At 41.1% G+C, this 16,680-nt stretch overlaps 1 protein-coding gene and 1 pseudogene across 1 annotated transcript; both read left to right on the top strand.

Moving 5' to 3' along the window:
* Nucleotides 1–1,650: 1,650 nt before the first annotated feature.
* On the top strand, nucleotides 1,651–6,773 carry LOC121609258 (extracellular calcium-sensing receptor-like). Its single transcript, XM_041940842.1, has 8 exons — nucleotides 1,651–1,745; nucleotides 1,971–2,265; nucleotides 2,370–2,659; nucleotides 2,940–3,235; nucleotides 4,105–4,310; nucleotides 4,455–4,676; nucleotides 5,666–5,789; nucleotides 5,875–6,773. Exons 1-8 carry the CDS (start codon nucleotides 1,717–1,719, stop codon nucleotides 6,771–6,773), a joined length of 2,361 nt encoding a protein of 786 aa, XP_041796776.1. The 5' UTR covers nucleotides 1,651–1,716.
* A 3,385-nt stretch (nucleotides 6,774–10,158) lies between these two features.
* LOC121609257 lies at nucleotides 10,159–13,931 on the top strand (annotated as a pseudogene).
* Nucleotides 13,932–16,680: the final 2,749 nt, after the last annotated feature.

Raw genomic sequence — 16,680 nt, 5'->3', positions numbered from 1 at the left:
GTACTTGAGGTAAGGTAAGAAAGTAGAGCCCCTATTACAGAATTTATGGTAATAGGTCCTTTTCGGAGGGGTGTACCCTGGGAAAATTTAAACAATGTGTCAGTTTGGACAAACGCTTGGAAAACTGATAAATATTGCAACCTAACTGGAATTGTATGAGAAAGGTGACCAGAATGTTGAACCCGGAAGAGAAGACCAGTTAATATTAATAGTTGTGATGGAGACAGGTACATTAGGTTTGACACACATTGGTTCACATGCCATGAAGGGATGCAGTGGTTACACGGTAGAGAGAAGCAATAACCCCAGGCCCAAAGGGTGAAGGGTGAACCCTGTATTGCTGCAGTAGAGGAGGAAATTACAAAAAACCTCTACCAAGCATGACCAGTGTCACAAAACAGTTGCTGGAGATTGATTTGAGATTCTGAATGCGAATCATTCTTTGGACTGGTGCTGCCATACGCAGGGGAATCATGAGGCTTGTTTTTTTATATCTTGCGATGAAAGATTCTTTGACATTACAAGTGGATATTGCTGTTTCCCACTTGTTGTCGGCTGACTTATGTAGGCCAGAGAGTGATGAGCAGCTTGGACACAAGCCTTTGCTGAACAGGAAGGGAGGCTGCACACAAGGCAAGACAGCGATGAGGGACACTGAGGGACGGCAGGAGCGGGAGCAGTTTCTGTGGACTGAAAGCAAGGACTTGCTTGTGGTTCTAGAAGATGCATTGTCTCTCATCCAAGAGGCTACTTCAGTTCTATCTGACTGGTGGGAAGTCTAGGGTATTTATCCTCTTGCAGGATCATTGACCCGTCAAGCTGATAAGTGGTGTCATAGACCACCTCCTCAGTTCAGTGTTGGTCTTTCAAGTTTGACATGGATGGCTTCTTTTACTCCTCTTTCAAATCACCTGTCTTAACTGGCCAAAATATGGATAGTATTGTCCTCAATTGTCACAATGTTGCTGTTTTACTGACTTTGTTTTGCACGAATAACTGACCCAGGCTCTCGGACTAGTGGGGTGAGACTACACGACTGCAGCAATTCTTTACATGGTAGGCTGCACCATCAGGTCACAATTAACTCATACTGACTTAATCAAACTTTCAGTGTCCTCACTGAAATACACAGGAAATAAGCATATAATTTCATTAGAATCTTTTAATAAATAACCCTACATAATATTGAACAATATGAGTCCATTTCTGCATTAAAAAATAAGAAAAAAATGTGATTTGATTTGACTTTGATTGTCATGGCCTGCCCATAAAAAACAAATGCTCCGCCTGTTACTTTCCTCGATTGGAAGGCCTGCGGGAAGGGCGTCCTCTCTCTAGTCTGCAGTAAGATGACGTACAGTAGAAACGTAGATGACGTACAGTAGATTATTCTGAAAAGGCTCTATAAATCATTGAAAACACACATGCAGTATTCCCACATGCAACACTTGAATCATGGAGATCTCAGCTCTCTTTCTTGTCCTGATCTTGTCTCTGGGTTTGTGTGAGCTGAACTCTGGTTTTGGTCTGAAACAAAAAGCTGGGTTTACAAAGGGTAGGACTGGTGCTGGGGTTAGAATAGAGGCCTCGTCTGTGAAATGTAAGCTCCAGAGTACCGATCGCCCACCTGCATTCTCAATGGTTGGTGACTACACTATTGGGGGTGTTTTCTCCATACACTACTACAAATACACAGAGAAGAATAATTACACCACCATGCCTGAGCCACTAATGTGCACAGGGAGGTTAGTAAGAGTGAGAAGTGGTGAATTAGAGAATGTTACACTGTGTGGGGATAGAACTGTTTGATTGGTAACTGTATTGTATTTTTGGTTCAAAGATGCAGTGCAGCTATCATTTATTGTCCACAACTTTGAGCAGTCGTTTTGCTTTATTGTGCTTTCTGTTAAAATTGTGAATTGTCCTCATCATGTGTAAATTTAAACAGTGATATCAGTGTCTGTGTGCAGCATTGACTCCCGTGAACTGCGCTTCTCACGTGCAATGATTTTTGCTGTTGAGGAGATTAATAACAGCACGGAGCTGCTGCCAGGCATCAGACTCGGTTATCAGATCCATGACTCATGTGCCTCAGTGCCCGTGGCGGTGCATGTGGCATTCCAGATTTCAAACGGACTGGACCCAGTGTTTCACACCGGTGACAACTGCTCACAATTTGGTATGGTGATGGCTGTCGTCGGTGAGTCTGGGTCCACGCTTTCCATCATCATGTCAGGCATCTTCGGACCATTTAAGATTCCTCAAGTAAATATTTTGAATTCATGGCAAGATATGTGGTGAATACAGGCCAGTGCTGGTTTTTGTCTTTGCTGAAAAAAAAATTAGCCGACGCTGTTGTTTTTCTTCAGGTGAGCCACTTTGCCACTTGTGCATGCCTGTCTGATAAGCAGCAGTACCCAGGTTTCTTCAGAACAATCCCGAGCGATCAGTTCCAGGCTGATGCGCTGGCCAAGCTGGTAAAAAACTTTGGCTGGACTTGGATAGGTGCCGTCCGGTCCGATTCAGACTATGGCAATAATGGCATGGCGTCTTTCCTGGAAGCAGCACAGAAGGAGGGGATCTGTGTGGAATACTCTGAATCTTTCTATCGGACCCACCCACGGAGCAGGATCCAGAGAGTAGCTGATGTTATCCGCAGGTTTCTGCAGCACTGACCTTCAGTGTGCTGACACTGACCCTCTGCACACAAAGCCACAAAAACTGTTTAGTCAAATGCTGTCATATAATCTAAGTGGCAAATTTGCACTTACATTTTTTCACCATACCCATTTCAAGTTTTTTTTACCGATATTATTAAAAAAGTAGAGTCAGTGAGACCAATGTTGTACATTTATCATACCAAAAACTAATGTTTCTTTGGGTTGACTTTCTTGATACTTGCATTGGTATAATATAATGCACTTTAATGTCTTTCTCAGGTCAACAGCTGTTGTTATTGTGGCATTTGCAGCTGCCACAGAACTGGGGCTGCTGCTGGAGGAGCTTTCACTTGAGCCTTCTCCACCTCGCCAGTGGATAGGCAGTGAGGCCTGGGTCACCAACCCAGACATGCTGAGGTTCACCTTCTGTGCTGGAGCCATCGGAGTCGGCATTCAGCAATCTGTCATCCCAGGTCTGAGAGACTTCTTGCTGGATCTCTCTCCCACTGAAGTGGCTGCCTCTCCAGTGCTGACTGAGTTCTGGGAGGATTCATTCAACTGCAGGCTGGAAAAAAGTGATAAAGTTGATCTAATTTTTTTGAATAGTTGACATTCACAGTTGGGTCATTATAGTTGCATTGTTTTGCTGATTGCTTGTCTAAATGTAGCTTCCTGTGTTAAAAAGTCATCAGCTACGTTAAGATCAGACCACAGATTTCTAGTGAGAGGGAAATCTTTTGATAATGAACAAAGACGTGGACATAAGGTGCATCTCAGTGAATAACATCACTTTATGATTTCAGTCTGGTTGTAAGCGTTGTGTAGTAGTCCGAGTCGTTGTATATTGAATGTTAGGATGAGGGTTAAACATATTAAAACAGGTCACGTCAGTTGGTCATGAATGGAAAAGTTGGACATTTTTTGTCTTTTATAAATGTGACTCAACATTTGATGACTGATTTGTGTTAATGTGAGTTGGTTTTCATAAATAAAAAAGAAAACAGGGCCGGACACATGCTGAAACGGCAGCTACTTAAAAGAAAATAGATGAAGGCATGTCTGCAAAACAGGAAATTGAAATGAAAAGTAAAATAATTTATATTATAAATCTATAAGAACAATATAGATGTGTAGTTTCTGTGATGTACAGTTGTAGAGTTCAATAAACAAAAAGAAAGCAAAGATAGACCAATTTAAGATAAAACTTTATTGACACCGTGCCCAGGAAATTTAGTTGTTACAGACAACAAGAATAAAAAGAACAAATTGAAATTAAAGAAATTAAAAAAGGATACAAAATAGACATGAAAATCAACTTTATATTTGGACATTATATACAAAAGAGTATAAAAATGATGTTGCCTTGTGAAGGATGGCTCAGTTACACAAAGGAAACGTATCGTCAAGGCTACAAACACTTTTCTCTTTCTCTGTGTGTTTTTAGGTGCAGCCATAGACAAGAGTCTGTGTGATGGAACTGAAGACATTGAGACCCTCCAGATCCCGTACACCGACACATCTCAGCTCCGAATCACAAACATGGTGTACAAGGCTGTTTATGCAATAGCACACGCCATTCATAATGTAGTGTGCCGAGACACAAATTCTACAACTCAGTGTGACAAATTCACCAGGATAGAGGCCAAACAGGTCAGTCAAAGTAAATAATTGATTAAAAAATGACAATAAATGGCATTTCTTTCACAATAATACACTTTTTTGATATGTAGTGTTCATCTGATTTCATGGTTTCCTTTGTCCCCCTCACTCTCTTACTTTACTTCATCCGCACAGATTCTTACTCAGCTGCAGATAGTAAATTTTTCCCAAAATGGTTATGATGTGTCTTTTGATGCCAACGGGGATCCTGTGGCCAAATATGAGCTGGTTAACTGGCAAAAAACTGAGAGTGGCAGCATTGAGTTGGTGACAGTAGGGCTCTATGATGCATCACTGCCGGTGGGCCAGAAGTTCCGTATCAACAGGAACCTCACCTGGATGGAGGGTAGCACAGAAGTAATGAGTCCAAAAGCAAAAATCTGTGGCTGAGAAACAGACAGAGGAAATTTGAATGTTCTCTCAGTTTCAAGGAGACCACATGATTTGTCTGAATCTCACTGCTGAGGCATTTTAATCCACAGGAGTTACAGTGAAATGGCTTTATGAAGGGATATCTTTGCTGCCAGTATAAACAAAAGAAATGGTTACAATGACCACTAACACTTTCAATATACAGTGCAAACTGGCATGTGAGTATAATTGTATCTGTTTCCTTTAAAGGACCAGCATGTAAGATTTATTGGCATCCAGTGGTGATCCAGTGGTGATCCAACTGAATACCCCTTGTTTCACCCCTCTACATTCTGGACCTTAAATGCTAAGAAATGGTGTATCACACCTGAATAAGTGTTGGTTTGTTTGTACGACCAGTTCTCACTCCCGACTCTCACATAAGGACGCTTGGTCAGAACACCTTGGTATTACTTAAGGCACTGGGTTCCCTTTTAGCCTCATTTCTCGACTTGCAGGGTAGTCCCCTAGAGACTATTCTATAGACAGTCAGTTTTCCCTACCAATCTGTGAAATTACATAGTATAAAGAGCAAGAAAAGTCTGTATTTGGAGAATGGTGGCATGGATGTATGAATCAAGCACAGGACTTTCATGCAGCACAATGGGATTTGTGTTCTGTGTGAAAACTAAAGTGAAGACCGATTTTTTTTTTTTTTTAAGTGAAGTCACATAAGTAATTAATTTGCTTATTTTGAGCCAAACCATGTTTTTTTTCCTAAATCTAACCAAGTTGGTTTGGTTCCTAAACCTAAGCAAAGTGTGACCGTGTCACAACTCTAACCATGTTTATTCTTATTGTTAGCAAGTTTTATTTTGAAAGTGTAACTGGATAGTGTCTATATATTATTCCTACCTTGACCAAGGAGTTGACAATGACAAATTAAGCTATGTGTCAAGTTGGGAGTTAGAATTTGATTTGCATCTATGTTCCAGGTGCCTGTGTCAGTGTGCAGTGACAGCTGTCCTCCAGGAACTCGTAAAGTTCTGCAGAAAGGAAAACCCGTCTGCTGTTATGATTGTGTACCATGTCCTGAGGGAGAGATTAGCAATGCCACAGGTAACTTTTTGTAATGCACAACTTTAAATACATGTCAATACAATCCCTTTTTGATTTTTGATTTTTTTTTTTTTTTTTTTTTCAGATTCCCCTGATTGTTTCCCTTGCCCAAAGGAGTTTTGGCCTAATGCAGAGAGAGACACTTGTTTCCCCAAACCTGTAGAGTTTCTTTCCTTTGACGAGGTCCTAGGAATCATCCTGGCTGCATTCTCAGTTGGTGGAGCCTGTCTTGCCATTATAACAGCAGCTGTGTTCTTTCGTCACAGGTCATCCCCGATCGTCAGGGCCAATAACTCTGAGCTGAGCTTCCTGCTGCTCTTCTCTCTGACTCTGTGTTTCTTATGTTCATTAACCTTCATTGGAGCACCCTCTGAGTGGTCCTGCATGCTACGCCACACAGCGTTTGGGATCACCTTCGTCCTCTGCATCTCTTGTGTTCTAGGAAAAACAATAGTGGTGTTAATGGCCTTCAAAGCTACACTCCCAGGCAGTAATGTCATGAAATGGTTTGGTCCATTACAGCAAAGGATGACTGTAGTTTGTTTCACATTCATTCAAGTTTTAATATGCACTATTTGGCTGGTTGTTAATCCCCCTTTTCCAATGAAAAATCTATCCACATACAAGGAGAGAATCATCCTGGAGTGTGCATTAGGCTCAGCTATTGGGTTCTGGGCTGTGCTCGGGTACATAGGCCTACTGGCTGTCTTTTGCTTAGTCTTAGCTGTCCTCGCCCGGAAACTACCTGATAATTTTAATGAAGCCAAGCTGATCACCTTCAGCATGCTGATATTCTGTGCAGTGTGGATCACCTTTATCCCAGCGTATGTCAGCTCTCCTGGGAAATTTACTGTGGCTGTGGAGATATTTGCCATTCTGGCCTCCAGTTTTGGACTAACATTCTGTATATTTGCTCCAAAGTGTTTCATCATATTGTTTCAGCCAGAGAAGAACACCAAGAAACATTTAATGAACAAAGATTAATCCTAACATCTGAGGTTTGGAAATAGTTAAGCTATAACATAACATTTAGAGCTTTTGCTGTGCACATTCAAAACATTACATGGTCACATTTCTTTTCATTACATATTTTCTAGATCTCAATGTCATGTTGTATTCTTATTTAATTGATTTTTTTCATTGTGTCTCAATAAAGTGTGACTGAGTTCTCTCTCAACATTTTGATAAAATAATATTAAATATATGATTGTGGTGTAATTAAACCACTTAACAGATATCTGGTGTTTACAATGACATCTTGACGAGAGGATAACAGTGACAATGACACTGATTAGGGATTACATTACTCATGCAGCCCACAGAAAAACCTTAGAGAAGAGTTCATCAAAGACTACTAGGGTTGGCCCTAGGTTTGGTTGTAATCTATTACTAGTATTTTTATTATTATTGTTATTATTATTGCTGTTACTGGATATTAAAGTGACCTATCCAAATATTTTTTTGTATCCATCTTGCAACATTAGTGTATGGAGTATTAGTATTCTGTTTTTATTGTGGGATGAGAGTCTCCAAGAATTGGTTCTGTTTCTGATAATATGGTCAAGTACACCTCCGCTGGTTATCCACTAGAATTGTTTTGAGTTGCGTGGAACAAGATGAATGACGTCAACCTCTCGAAACTTTCGAGTCAGTGTGATGCTTCTAGACCAGAGCTGCCCAATATGTCGATCGAAATCTACCTGACAATCGCAAAGGTAGTGTGGGTAGAACGCATGGCACTAACAAAGTAGACGTCAGCCCATCATCCGTCCTCACTATGAAATTTGTCACTTGATTGACATACGGGGCAGCCAGTCTGACATCTGACCTTTTCTGACACATGTTTCATGCACATGCACATGCATACAATGCAAAAGTCTAGCAGGCTAGCGAGATAACCTCCAATTTATTACTTTTAAACTTAAATGATATAAAAATGAGTGGGGAACCTGGACAAAGTAAGAGGTCAAAAACTTACTACTTTCATATGGAGTGGGAGGTGGACTTTTTTTCACTATGTCATTTTTGAAGTGTGTTTGCCTAATCTGCCAGTCTGCCTTCACTATACCAAAGAAGGGAAATGTGGAGCGGCATTTTCAGACTGTTCATAAAAACTCTGACACTGATTTCTCTCCGAAATGCGAGCTAAGAAGGAGAAAGGTGAAGGAATTAAAATCTCAGTTGTCCAGACCACAGTCATTTTTCTTACAGATAACTTCAAAAGCGAAGGCAGCCACGGAGGCTTCGTCCCGGGTGAGTCACTTCATCGTGAAGAACAAAAAATCCTTCCAAGATGGTGAGATGGTTAAAGAGGCGTTCGTTGAAGCAGCTGACTCGTTGTTAGGAGACTTTAAAAACAAACCAAAAATACTATCTTTGATCAAAGCTCTCCAGCTATCAAGAAGTACAGTTACATGGCGAAGTGAAGCCATGGCCGAGGATTTGACCCAGCAACTTTGGAAGGACATCGCAGATTGCAAGTGTTTCTCGCTGGATGAGTCTACAGATGTGAGTGACACAGCCCAGTTGTGCATTTTTATGTGAAAAGAGTAGTTGGTAACAGTACTGCCCATGAAAATACACATGTGAGGAGAGGACATGTTTCAGTCTTTCAAAAGCTTTATTGAGAAAACCCAGCTCCCAGTGTGCAAATTAGTGTCCATCACCGCGGACGCCTGCGATGGTTAGCCGCTCGAATAGATTTCTTCCAGAACTTCCAGAACCTCGCATCAGAGCTGGAGATGCAAGGGAAGTCAGGTGTGCAACTTGACAATGCACGCTACACAGAGCAGATTGACAACTGTCAATAATGACAGTTTCAAGACTTTGCTTTATTCGAGCCAATCTACTACATTCATGTCCTACCCTTTTCAGGAAGATGCTGAGGTTGTTTTGCTTGCAACACTGTTTCACTTGAACTCTTCTGGAGGATGAGATTTTCATGCAGTTATGCAAGCTACACCAACATATATTGTGCATATAAAGAATTCTCAGTGTATTCATAAATAAATATATGTTTTGCATTTTTATAGTAGGTAGATCATTTTGACTGTCATTTTATAAGTAGCTCACAAGCCGAAAAAGTGTGGGCACCCCTGTTCGAGACAGTTTAAGGCTCATATCATTGCATTTAACATTTATGGTAAAAGGCTGCAGTTTTACACGGCCCAACCTGAGCCACTGAAGTGTAGTACGCAATCCTAAATGAAATTTTAATCAGGAGAGACATGTGATTGAAGTAAAGATAACTGTTCATGATGGCAGATGAAATGTGGCAATGAAGTCTTATGAGAAAGTCCTTGGGCCTTAGACTCTACAGTGAAATTTTGTAATCAAAGGACATGGCCCTGAGCAGAAGCAAGATAAATCTCCCCCAAAATAAGGAGCATGGGTCTCCCCAAAACCACAACCCGATATTTCCCACAAAAGAATGCTTACCTACCAAGCAGGAATGAAACAGGCCACAATTTAACAAACAAAGATGGCATAATCTGCTAATAGATGAAACACAATAAAGTGCATTACACAGAAAAAATCAGGTTAAGTGATTAAAAATAGAATGAAAGAATAGAAACAAAATGTGTCCGGCAATGGCTAGGTTTTATTTATTTTTTATTTTTTTCGTTTAATTTGTTTTGCTTAGCCAGCAATGGCAAGAGGACAGTAATGCCCTGCCTCCAATGGATAGCAGTGACCTGAAATATCTGGCCAGCAATGGCCAGAGGACAGAGCAATAACTGTCAAAATAATTACAATATGTTTTTTTTTCTTTTTTGACCCTTTCAAGCTTGGTCAGTAATGGCTATAGGACAGACATGCCCTGTTTAGAATGTATGACTTTGGCCAGCAATGGCTAATGGTCAGCAGTTACCTGAATAGTTGACAAGCTTGAGCTCTTTTGACAAATAACCCTACATAATATTGAACAATCTGAATCCAATTCTGCTTCAAAAAATAAGAAAAATTTGATTTGAATTTGATTGTCATGGCCCGCCCATAAAAAAAAAAAAACAGCTCCGCCTGTTTCTTTCCTCTATTGCCAGGCCTGCGTGAAGGGCGTCCTCTCTCTGGTCTGCAGTAAGATGACGTACAGTAGAAACAGGGAAGATTATTCTGAAAGACTATATAAATCAGTGCAAACACATACAGTATTCCCCCATGCAACACTTGAATCATGGAGATCTCAGCTCTCTTTATCGGTCTGATCTTGTCTCTGGGTTTGTGTGAGCTGAACTCTGGTTTTGGTCTGAAACAAAAAGCTGGGTTTACAGAGGGTAGGACTGGTGCTGGGGTTAGAACGGAGGCCTCGTCTGTGAAATGTAAGCTCCAGGGTACCGATCGCCCACCTGCGTTCTCAATGGTTGGTGACTACACTATTGGGGGTGTTTTCTCCATACACTACTACAAATACACAGAGAAGAATAATTACACCACCATGCCTGAGCCACTAATGTGCACAGGGAGGTTAGTAAGAGGGAGAGTGGTGAATTAGAGAATGTTACACTGTGTGGGGATAGAACAGTTTGATTTGTATAATGTGCTTGTAATTGTGTAGCATTGAAATGTTTAAAAAAATGAATTTCAGTATTTTAGATTTATTTTATTTTTTTGTCACTGAGTGCGTTGAAATACATGTGCATTTTGGATTCATATCTAGTTCTGTCTTTTCAGTTTTTGTAGACAGGTAACTGTGATGTATATGTTTGACAGATGCAGTGCAGCTCTCATTTATTATCCATAACTATGAGCCATAGTTTTGCTTTATTGTGCTTTCTGTTAAAATTGTGAATTGTCCTCATCATGTGTAAATTTAAACAGTGATATCAGTGTCTGTGTGCAGCATTGACTCCCGTGAACTGCGCTTCTCACGTGCAATGATTTTTGCCATTGAGGAGATTAATAACAGCACGGAGCTGCTGCCGGGCATCAAACTCGGTTATCAGATTCATGACTCGTGCACCTCAGTGCCCGTGGCCGTGCATGTGGCGTTCCAGCTTTCAAATGGCCTGGACCCAGTGTTTCACACCAGTGACAACTGCTCACACTCTGGTATGGTGATGGCTATTGTCGGTGAGTCTGGGTCCACGCGATCCATCAGCATGTCACGTGTCATCGGGTCCTTTAACATTCCTCAAGTAAATATTTTGAATTCCTGTCAAACTATGTGTTTCACACAGGCCACTACTGATCCCTTTTTTTCTTTCTAATTAAAGATTCACACTGCTGTTTTTCTTCAGGTGAGCCACTTTGCCACTTGTGCATGCCTGTCTGACAAGCAGCAGTACCCGAGTTTCTTCAGAACAATCCCGAGCGATCAGTTCCAGGCTGACGCGCTGGCCAAGCTGGTGAAACACTTTGGCTGGACTTGGATAGGTGCCGTTCGGTCCGATTCAGACTATGGCAATAATGGCATGGCATCTTTCCTGGAAGCAGCCCAGAAGGAGGGGATCTGTGTGGAATACTCTGAATCTTTCTATCGGACCCACCCACAGAGCAGGATCCAGAGAGTAGCTCATGTTATCCGCAGGTTTCTGCAGCACTGATTCTGCTTTTTTATCTCTGTGCTGACACTGACCCTCTGCACACAAAACCACAAAAACTATTCTGTGGATTAATTAAAGATTATTTTGTTATCTCATTGGTTAATTGGAAATCTATTTTTATGATGTTTTTTTTCTGTCACATATTTATTTCTGATATTGCTGTAACTATATTGTAAGTGAGACCAATGCTGTATATTCAACACATCACAAAAAAAGTAGGCTTATCTCTCATATATCTTTTTGTTGACTATCTTTATACTTGTATTGATAAAATATAATGCATTACTGTGTCTCCAGGTCGACAGCTTTGGTTGTTGTAGCATTTGTGGCCTCTACAGAACTCAGAATCCTTCTGGAGGAGTTGTCACGTGAGCCTTCTCCACCTCGCCAGTGGATTGGCAGTGAGTCCTGGGTAACTGACCGAGACATGCTTAGATTCACCTTCTGTGCGGGAACCATTGGATTTGGCATTCAGCAATCTGTCATCCCAGGTCTGAGAGACTTCTTGCTGGATCTCTCTCCCACTGAAGTGGCTGCCTCTCCAGTGCTGACTGAGTTCTGGGAGGATTCATTCAACTGCAGGCTGGGAAAAAGTGAGAAAGCTGATCCAATTTTTGATGTAGTTGGCATTCACATTTGGGCCTTACAGTTGTGCTGTTTTGTTGGTTGTCTGTCTGATGGGAATCAGAAGAGTTTCTCCAAGACATACTGAGAGGGTTAAAAAAAAAAAAAAAGAAAGAAAGCCGAAACAAATAGTAAACTAATAATAATATGATATCATTGAGAAGGCCAGAAACACCTTCCCCTTTCTCTGTGTGTTTTCAGGTGCAGCCACAGACAAGAGTTTGTGTGATGGAACTGAAGACATCGAGACTCTCCAGAGCCCGTACACCGACACATCTCAGCTCCGAATCACAAACATGGTGTACAAGGCTGTTTATGCAATAGCACATGCCATTCATAATGCAGTGTGTCGGGAAACAAGTTCTACAACTCAGTGTGACAAATTCTCCAAGATAAAGCCCAAACAGGTCAGTCAAAGTGAATAAGTGAACACTGCAATGCCCCCTTTTCAGTATAATGTATAATGACATGAAATATTCAATTTGTTTTTCTTGGATTTTGTTTCTTTAAACCCACTGTCTAATTTTACGTCATCCATACAGGTTCTCAATCAGCTGAAGAAAGTGAATTTTTCCCAAAATGGTTATGATGTGTCATTTGATGCCAACGGGGATCCTGTGGCCAAATATGAGCTGGTTAACTGGCAAAAAACTGAGAGTCGCAGCATTGAGTTGGTGACAGTAGGGCTCTATGATGCATCACTGCCGGTGGGCCAAGAGTTCCGTATCAACAGGAACCTCACCTGGGTTGAGGGTGGAACTGAAGTAAGGAGCCCAGAAGCCATAATTCATAACGGAAGAGCTGAGAAGCTCACCTGAATATTTGCGAGTTTGTTTGTATCTATGTTCCAGGTGCCTGTGTCAGTGTGCAGTGACAGCTGTCCTCCAGGAACTCGTAAAGTTTTGCAGAAAGGAAAACCCACCTGCTGTTATGATTGTGTACCATGTCCCGAGGGAGAGATTAGCAATGCTACAGGTATATACTTTTCTTTTAAAGGCATATTCATGTCATCAAATATATAACAGCTAAAAGCCCTTTTTGATTTTGTTGTCTTTTTTCAGATTCCCCTGATTGTTTCCCTTGCCCAAAGGAGTTTTGGCCTAATGCAGAGAGAGACACTTGTTTCCCCAAACCTGTAGAGTTTCTCTCCTTTGACGAGGTCCTAGGAATCATCCTGGCTGCATTCTCAGTTGGTGGAGCCTGTCTTGCCATTATAACAGCAGCAGTGTTCTTTCGTCACAGGTCATCCCCGATCGTCAGGGCCAATAACTCTGAGCTGAGCTTCCTGCTGCTCTTCTCTCTGACTCTGTGTTTCTTATGTTCATTAACTTTCATTGGAGCACCCTCTGAGTGGTCCTGCATGCTGCGTCACACAGCGTTTGGGATCACCTTCGTCCTCTGCATCTCTTGTGTTCTAGGAAAAACAATAGTGGTGTTAATGGCCTTCAAAGCTACACTCCCAGGCAGTAATGTCATGAAATGGTTTGGTCCCCCACAACAAAGAATGACTGTAGTGTCTTTCACATTTATTCAAGTTTTAATATGTACTATTTGACTGGTTGTTAGTCCCCCTTTTCCAATGAAAAACCTATCCACATACAAGGAGAGAATCATCCTGGAGTGTGCATTAGGCTCAGCTATTGGGTTCTGGGCTGTGCTGGGGTACATAGGCCTACTGGCTGTCTTTTGCTTTGTGTTAGCTGTCCTCGCCCGGAAACTACCTGACAATTTTAATGAAGCCAAGCTGATCACCTTCAGCATGCTGATATTCTGTGCAGTGTGGATCACCTTTATCCCAGCGTATGTTAGCTCTCCTGGGAAATTTACTGTGGCTGTGGAGATATTTGCCATTCTGGCCTCTAGTTTTGCACTAATACTGTGCATATTTGCTCCAAAGTGTTTCATCATATTGTTTCAGCCAGAGAAGAACACCAAGAAACATTTAATGAACAAAAATCAGTCACAAGACTTCTGAGGTTTGGAAATCATTGAGATGGCAACGTACTCTGTAGAGCTCATGCTGTGCATCTTGTTGATTTAAATTTTTATTTTTATGTATTTTCTAATATTCTCTAGATTTCAATATAAGTTTTGAATGTCCTCTTTGATATTTTCTTGTCTTATTTTCTGAATTATTTTTCATCACTTTTAAATGAAGTCAAAATTCATTATTGGAATAACGACACTTAAACTGGGTGTGAAAATCTATTGTGAATCTGGCGCGTCATCCACAGTGATTCTTAAAAAGGCAATATTCGTGAAATGTTTGCATGGCGAATGAAAATGAATATTCCACTAACTTTCCCATTTACATGCAGCCATGCATACTCCCATTAACGAACACACCCTCCCTTTTTCATGAGCTCATCCACCCGCTGGATAAAGTCAGCATTCCAATATTTTTGCATATCCAATAATATGTTGATATTGAAGTCTTTCATAATGCTTAAAAGTGTAGTCAGTTTCTCCCTACGACCAGAAATGTAAACTTTTCTTTTGTGCATGCCTCTCTACCCCAGCTGTTGGCTAGGCAACACAAAGAGCTGACCATAAAAAACCAGTTGGGACCCATGTTTTAAATATGCTGTCGACATGTCCTGAGAATTCTACTAAAACCTAGATAATAGTATTATATCCCCGATTAAATTGGAAATGCTCCATGAAGAATAAGGCCAAATTTAGACAAACCAACCAGAATATGCTTGTAAAATGATTTGTGTTAAATTTACAATATTGTCATAAATGGAATAATAGTGGAATATTAGTGTGCATGTAAAAGTACACAGTGAGACTAATGAAGGTCTTGAAACACAGGCAGAAATGTGAATTTGCAATCTTTATAAAGCAGCACAAATACAAACAACACAAATACTTTTGTTGCGTCTGTGTGGTATCTGAAGTACAAATAATAATACAGAAATATTGCATGGTAGGTAACTCTTAACAAGGAATGATGAGCACAGGGATGGTCAATCAACTGCATTTATTTATTTTTTGTGGTCTTACTGACCACTCAAATTACTTATTCACACACTGGTGGCACAATGTATGAATGCTGCCGGGAACCCACAAATTTGGGTTCAATATCTTGCCCAAGGATACTTGGACATGTAGACCACAGGAAACCACCATAGGATATGTGAATGGTCACTTTACCACCTAAGCCACGGCTGCCCTACAGTCAAATGAAAGCAAATAAGTTAAAGGATAACTTTCGTTTTTTACAACCTCGACCTTATTTCTAGCATCAAATACGACCATTTACTCACCCAGACAACTTTGGTGGCATTTGGAGTCGTTTTGAAGAAATTAGCCCCAGTGGAGCGGCGCGTATGTAAGGGATAATGCCCGACGAGGTGTCCATTATCAGAAATGAATGGACGACGCGGAGGCGTGAACCGTCCGACGCGAATTTCTGATAATGGACACCTCGAAGGGCATTATCCCGCTTATTCCATGGTCACTTACGAAAAAAATAAATATTAAATCAATTATGAATACCTTAATGTTGTTTTTCACAAGAAGCGGCTGAGCAGACTATTTAATATCTCTCATTGCGAAGCATTGCCAAGGTAACCAGCTCTGGCCACAGAACCTGCAGCTCAATCGGCCACAGCTCTTATATTAGGCCTAATCAGTGAAGGGAAGTGAGATGATTGCTTAACGTTATGTTACGTTACAAAGTATCATTTCAGGACAAGTATACCTCTTACCGCTTGTGTATGTCCAGAGGATGATGCGAAAATTTGTTTCCTAAATCATTTTTATTGCAAGAAATAGCCTCACTCTGATCATTAAATGGGTATCAAGCAAGTAAGTCAAACACAAAACCTCTCAGGTTTTGCTTGTGTGGGTCGTTTGGATCCTTATGATTTTTAGTGTCAGGATTATGCGCTACGCTGACGTATTCAACGCCATCCTCGTCTGTCTGGCTGTTGAAAGATGTCATGGTCAGCTCACGGTTCCCCTCCCTGCCACGCCGAGCCAAACACAGCTGGATGTCAAACCACACCTTTCTGACGAGGCCGAGGGGTGTCTCGGGAGACAGCGCAGATGAAGTTTATCTCAAGGTCTGACTCAGGGATACGAGGATGGTGGAAGCTGGTGTCTTTCCCACTCTTTCTGAAATGCTTCAGTATCACCTTAACCAAAACAGCATTACTACCCTTGAACACAGTGTCGCTAATGATGTTGACATTTCTTAAGTGTCGATTAATGCCAACTCTCAAACTCCGAAAACTGGCAACACTGTATTCTCCTCCTTCCTTCGTTGACAGGACAGACGCATAAAACAGTCGCAAAATGTAATTGAGAGTAATGGCAGTGTAGCTCTCAAAGTTGATGTCCATGTTTTTCTGAGCTAGGAAGTCTCTTAATGTTTTAACTGCCCATTTTGTGGTTTTCTTCGTGTTTACCTTGTCCTTTTCATCCTCTAAATTGTTCAGTTCGTCCGGTGTCACCTCCTTGTGTCGCATCTCCTTCTTATATTCTCTTCTCTCTTTCTCTTCTGCTGCATCGCAGTCTTCAAAATGATCAAATTCACCAAATAGGTTAAATGAAACTATAAAATCACTCATGTTTTGTCTACTGTCTTGCCGTTGTGATAAATAAACTGTGAAATAACGTATGTTACCATATGTTCTGAGTTTCTGTTGCCACGGTTACCAACTAGCGTTTGAGCCAGCGCAATCATTTAGAACAATCAGGCTATTTGACCGGAACTT

Source organism: Chelmon rostratus, chromosome 7, assembly GCF_017976325.1.
Source record: "Chelmon rostratus isolate fCheRos1 chromosome 7, fCheRos1.pri, whole genome shotgun sequence".
NCBI lineage: Eukaryota > Metazoa > Chordata > Actinopteri > Chaetodontiformes > Chaetodontidae > Chelmon > Chelmon rostratus.
Note: the sequence above shows the minus strand (reverse complement) of the source record. Positions and strands in the feature narration are given on the sequence as shown.

Bases quoted from the DNA above. Each gene is read 5' to 3' on its own strand.
- LOC121609258 (XM_041940842.1), top strand. From the start codon at position 1,717: ATGCCTGAGCCACTAATGTGCACAGGGAG. The intron at 3,236-4,104 runs GTGATAAAGTTG...GTGTGTTTTTAG, and splicing joins CAACTGCAGGCTGGAAAAAA to GTGCAGCCATAGACAAGAGT. The intron at 4,677-5,665 runs GTAATGAGTCCA...TCTATGTTCCAG, and splicing joins GGATGGAGGGTAGCACAGAA to GTGCCTGTGTCAGTGTGCAG.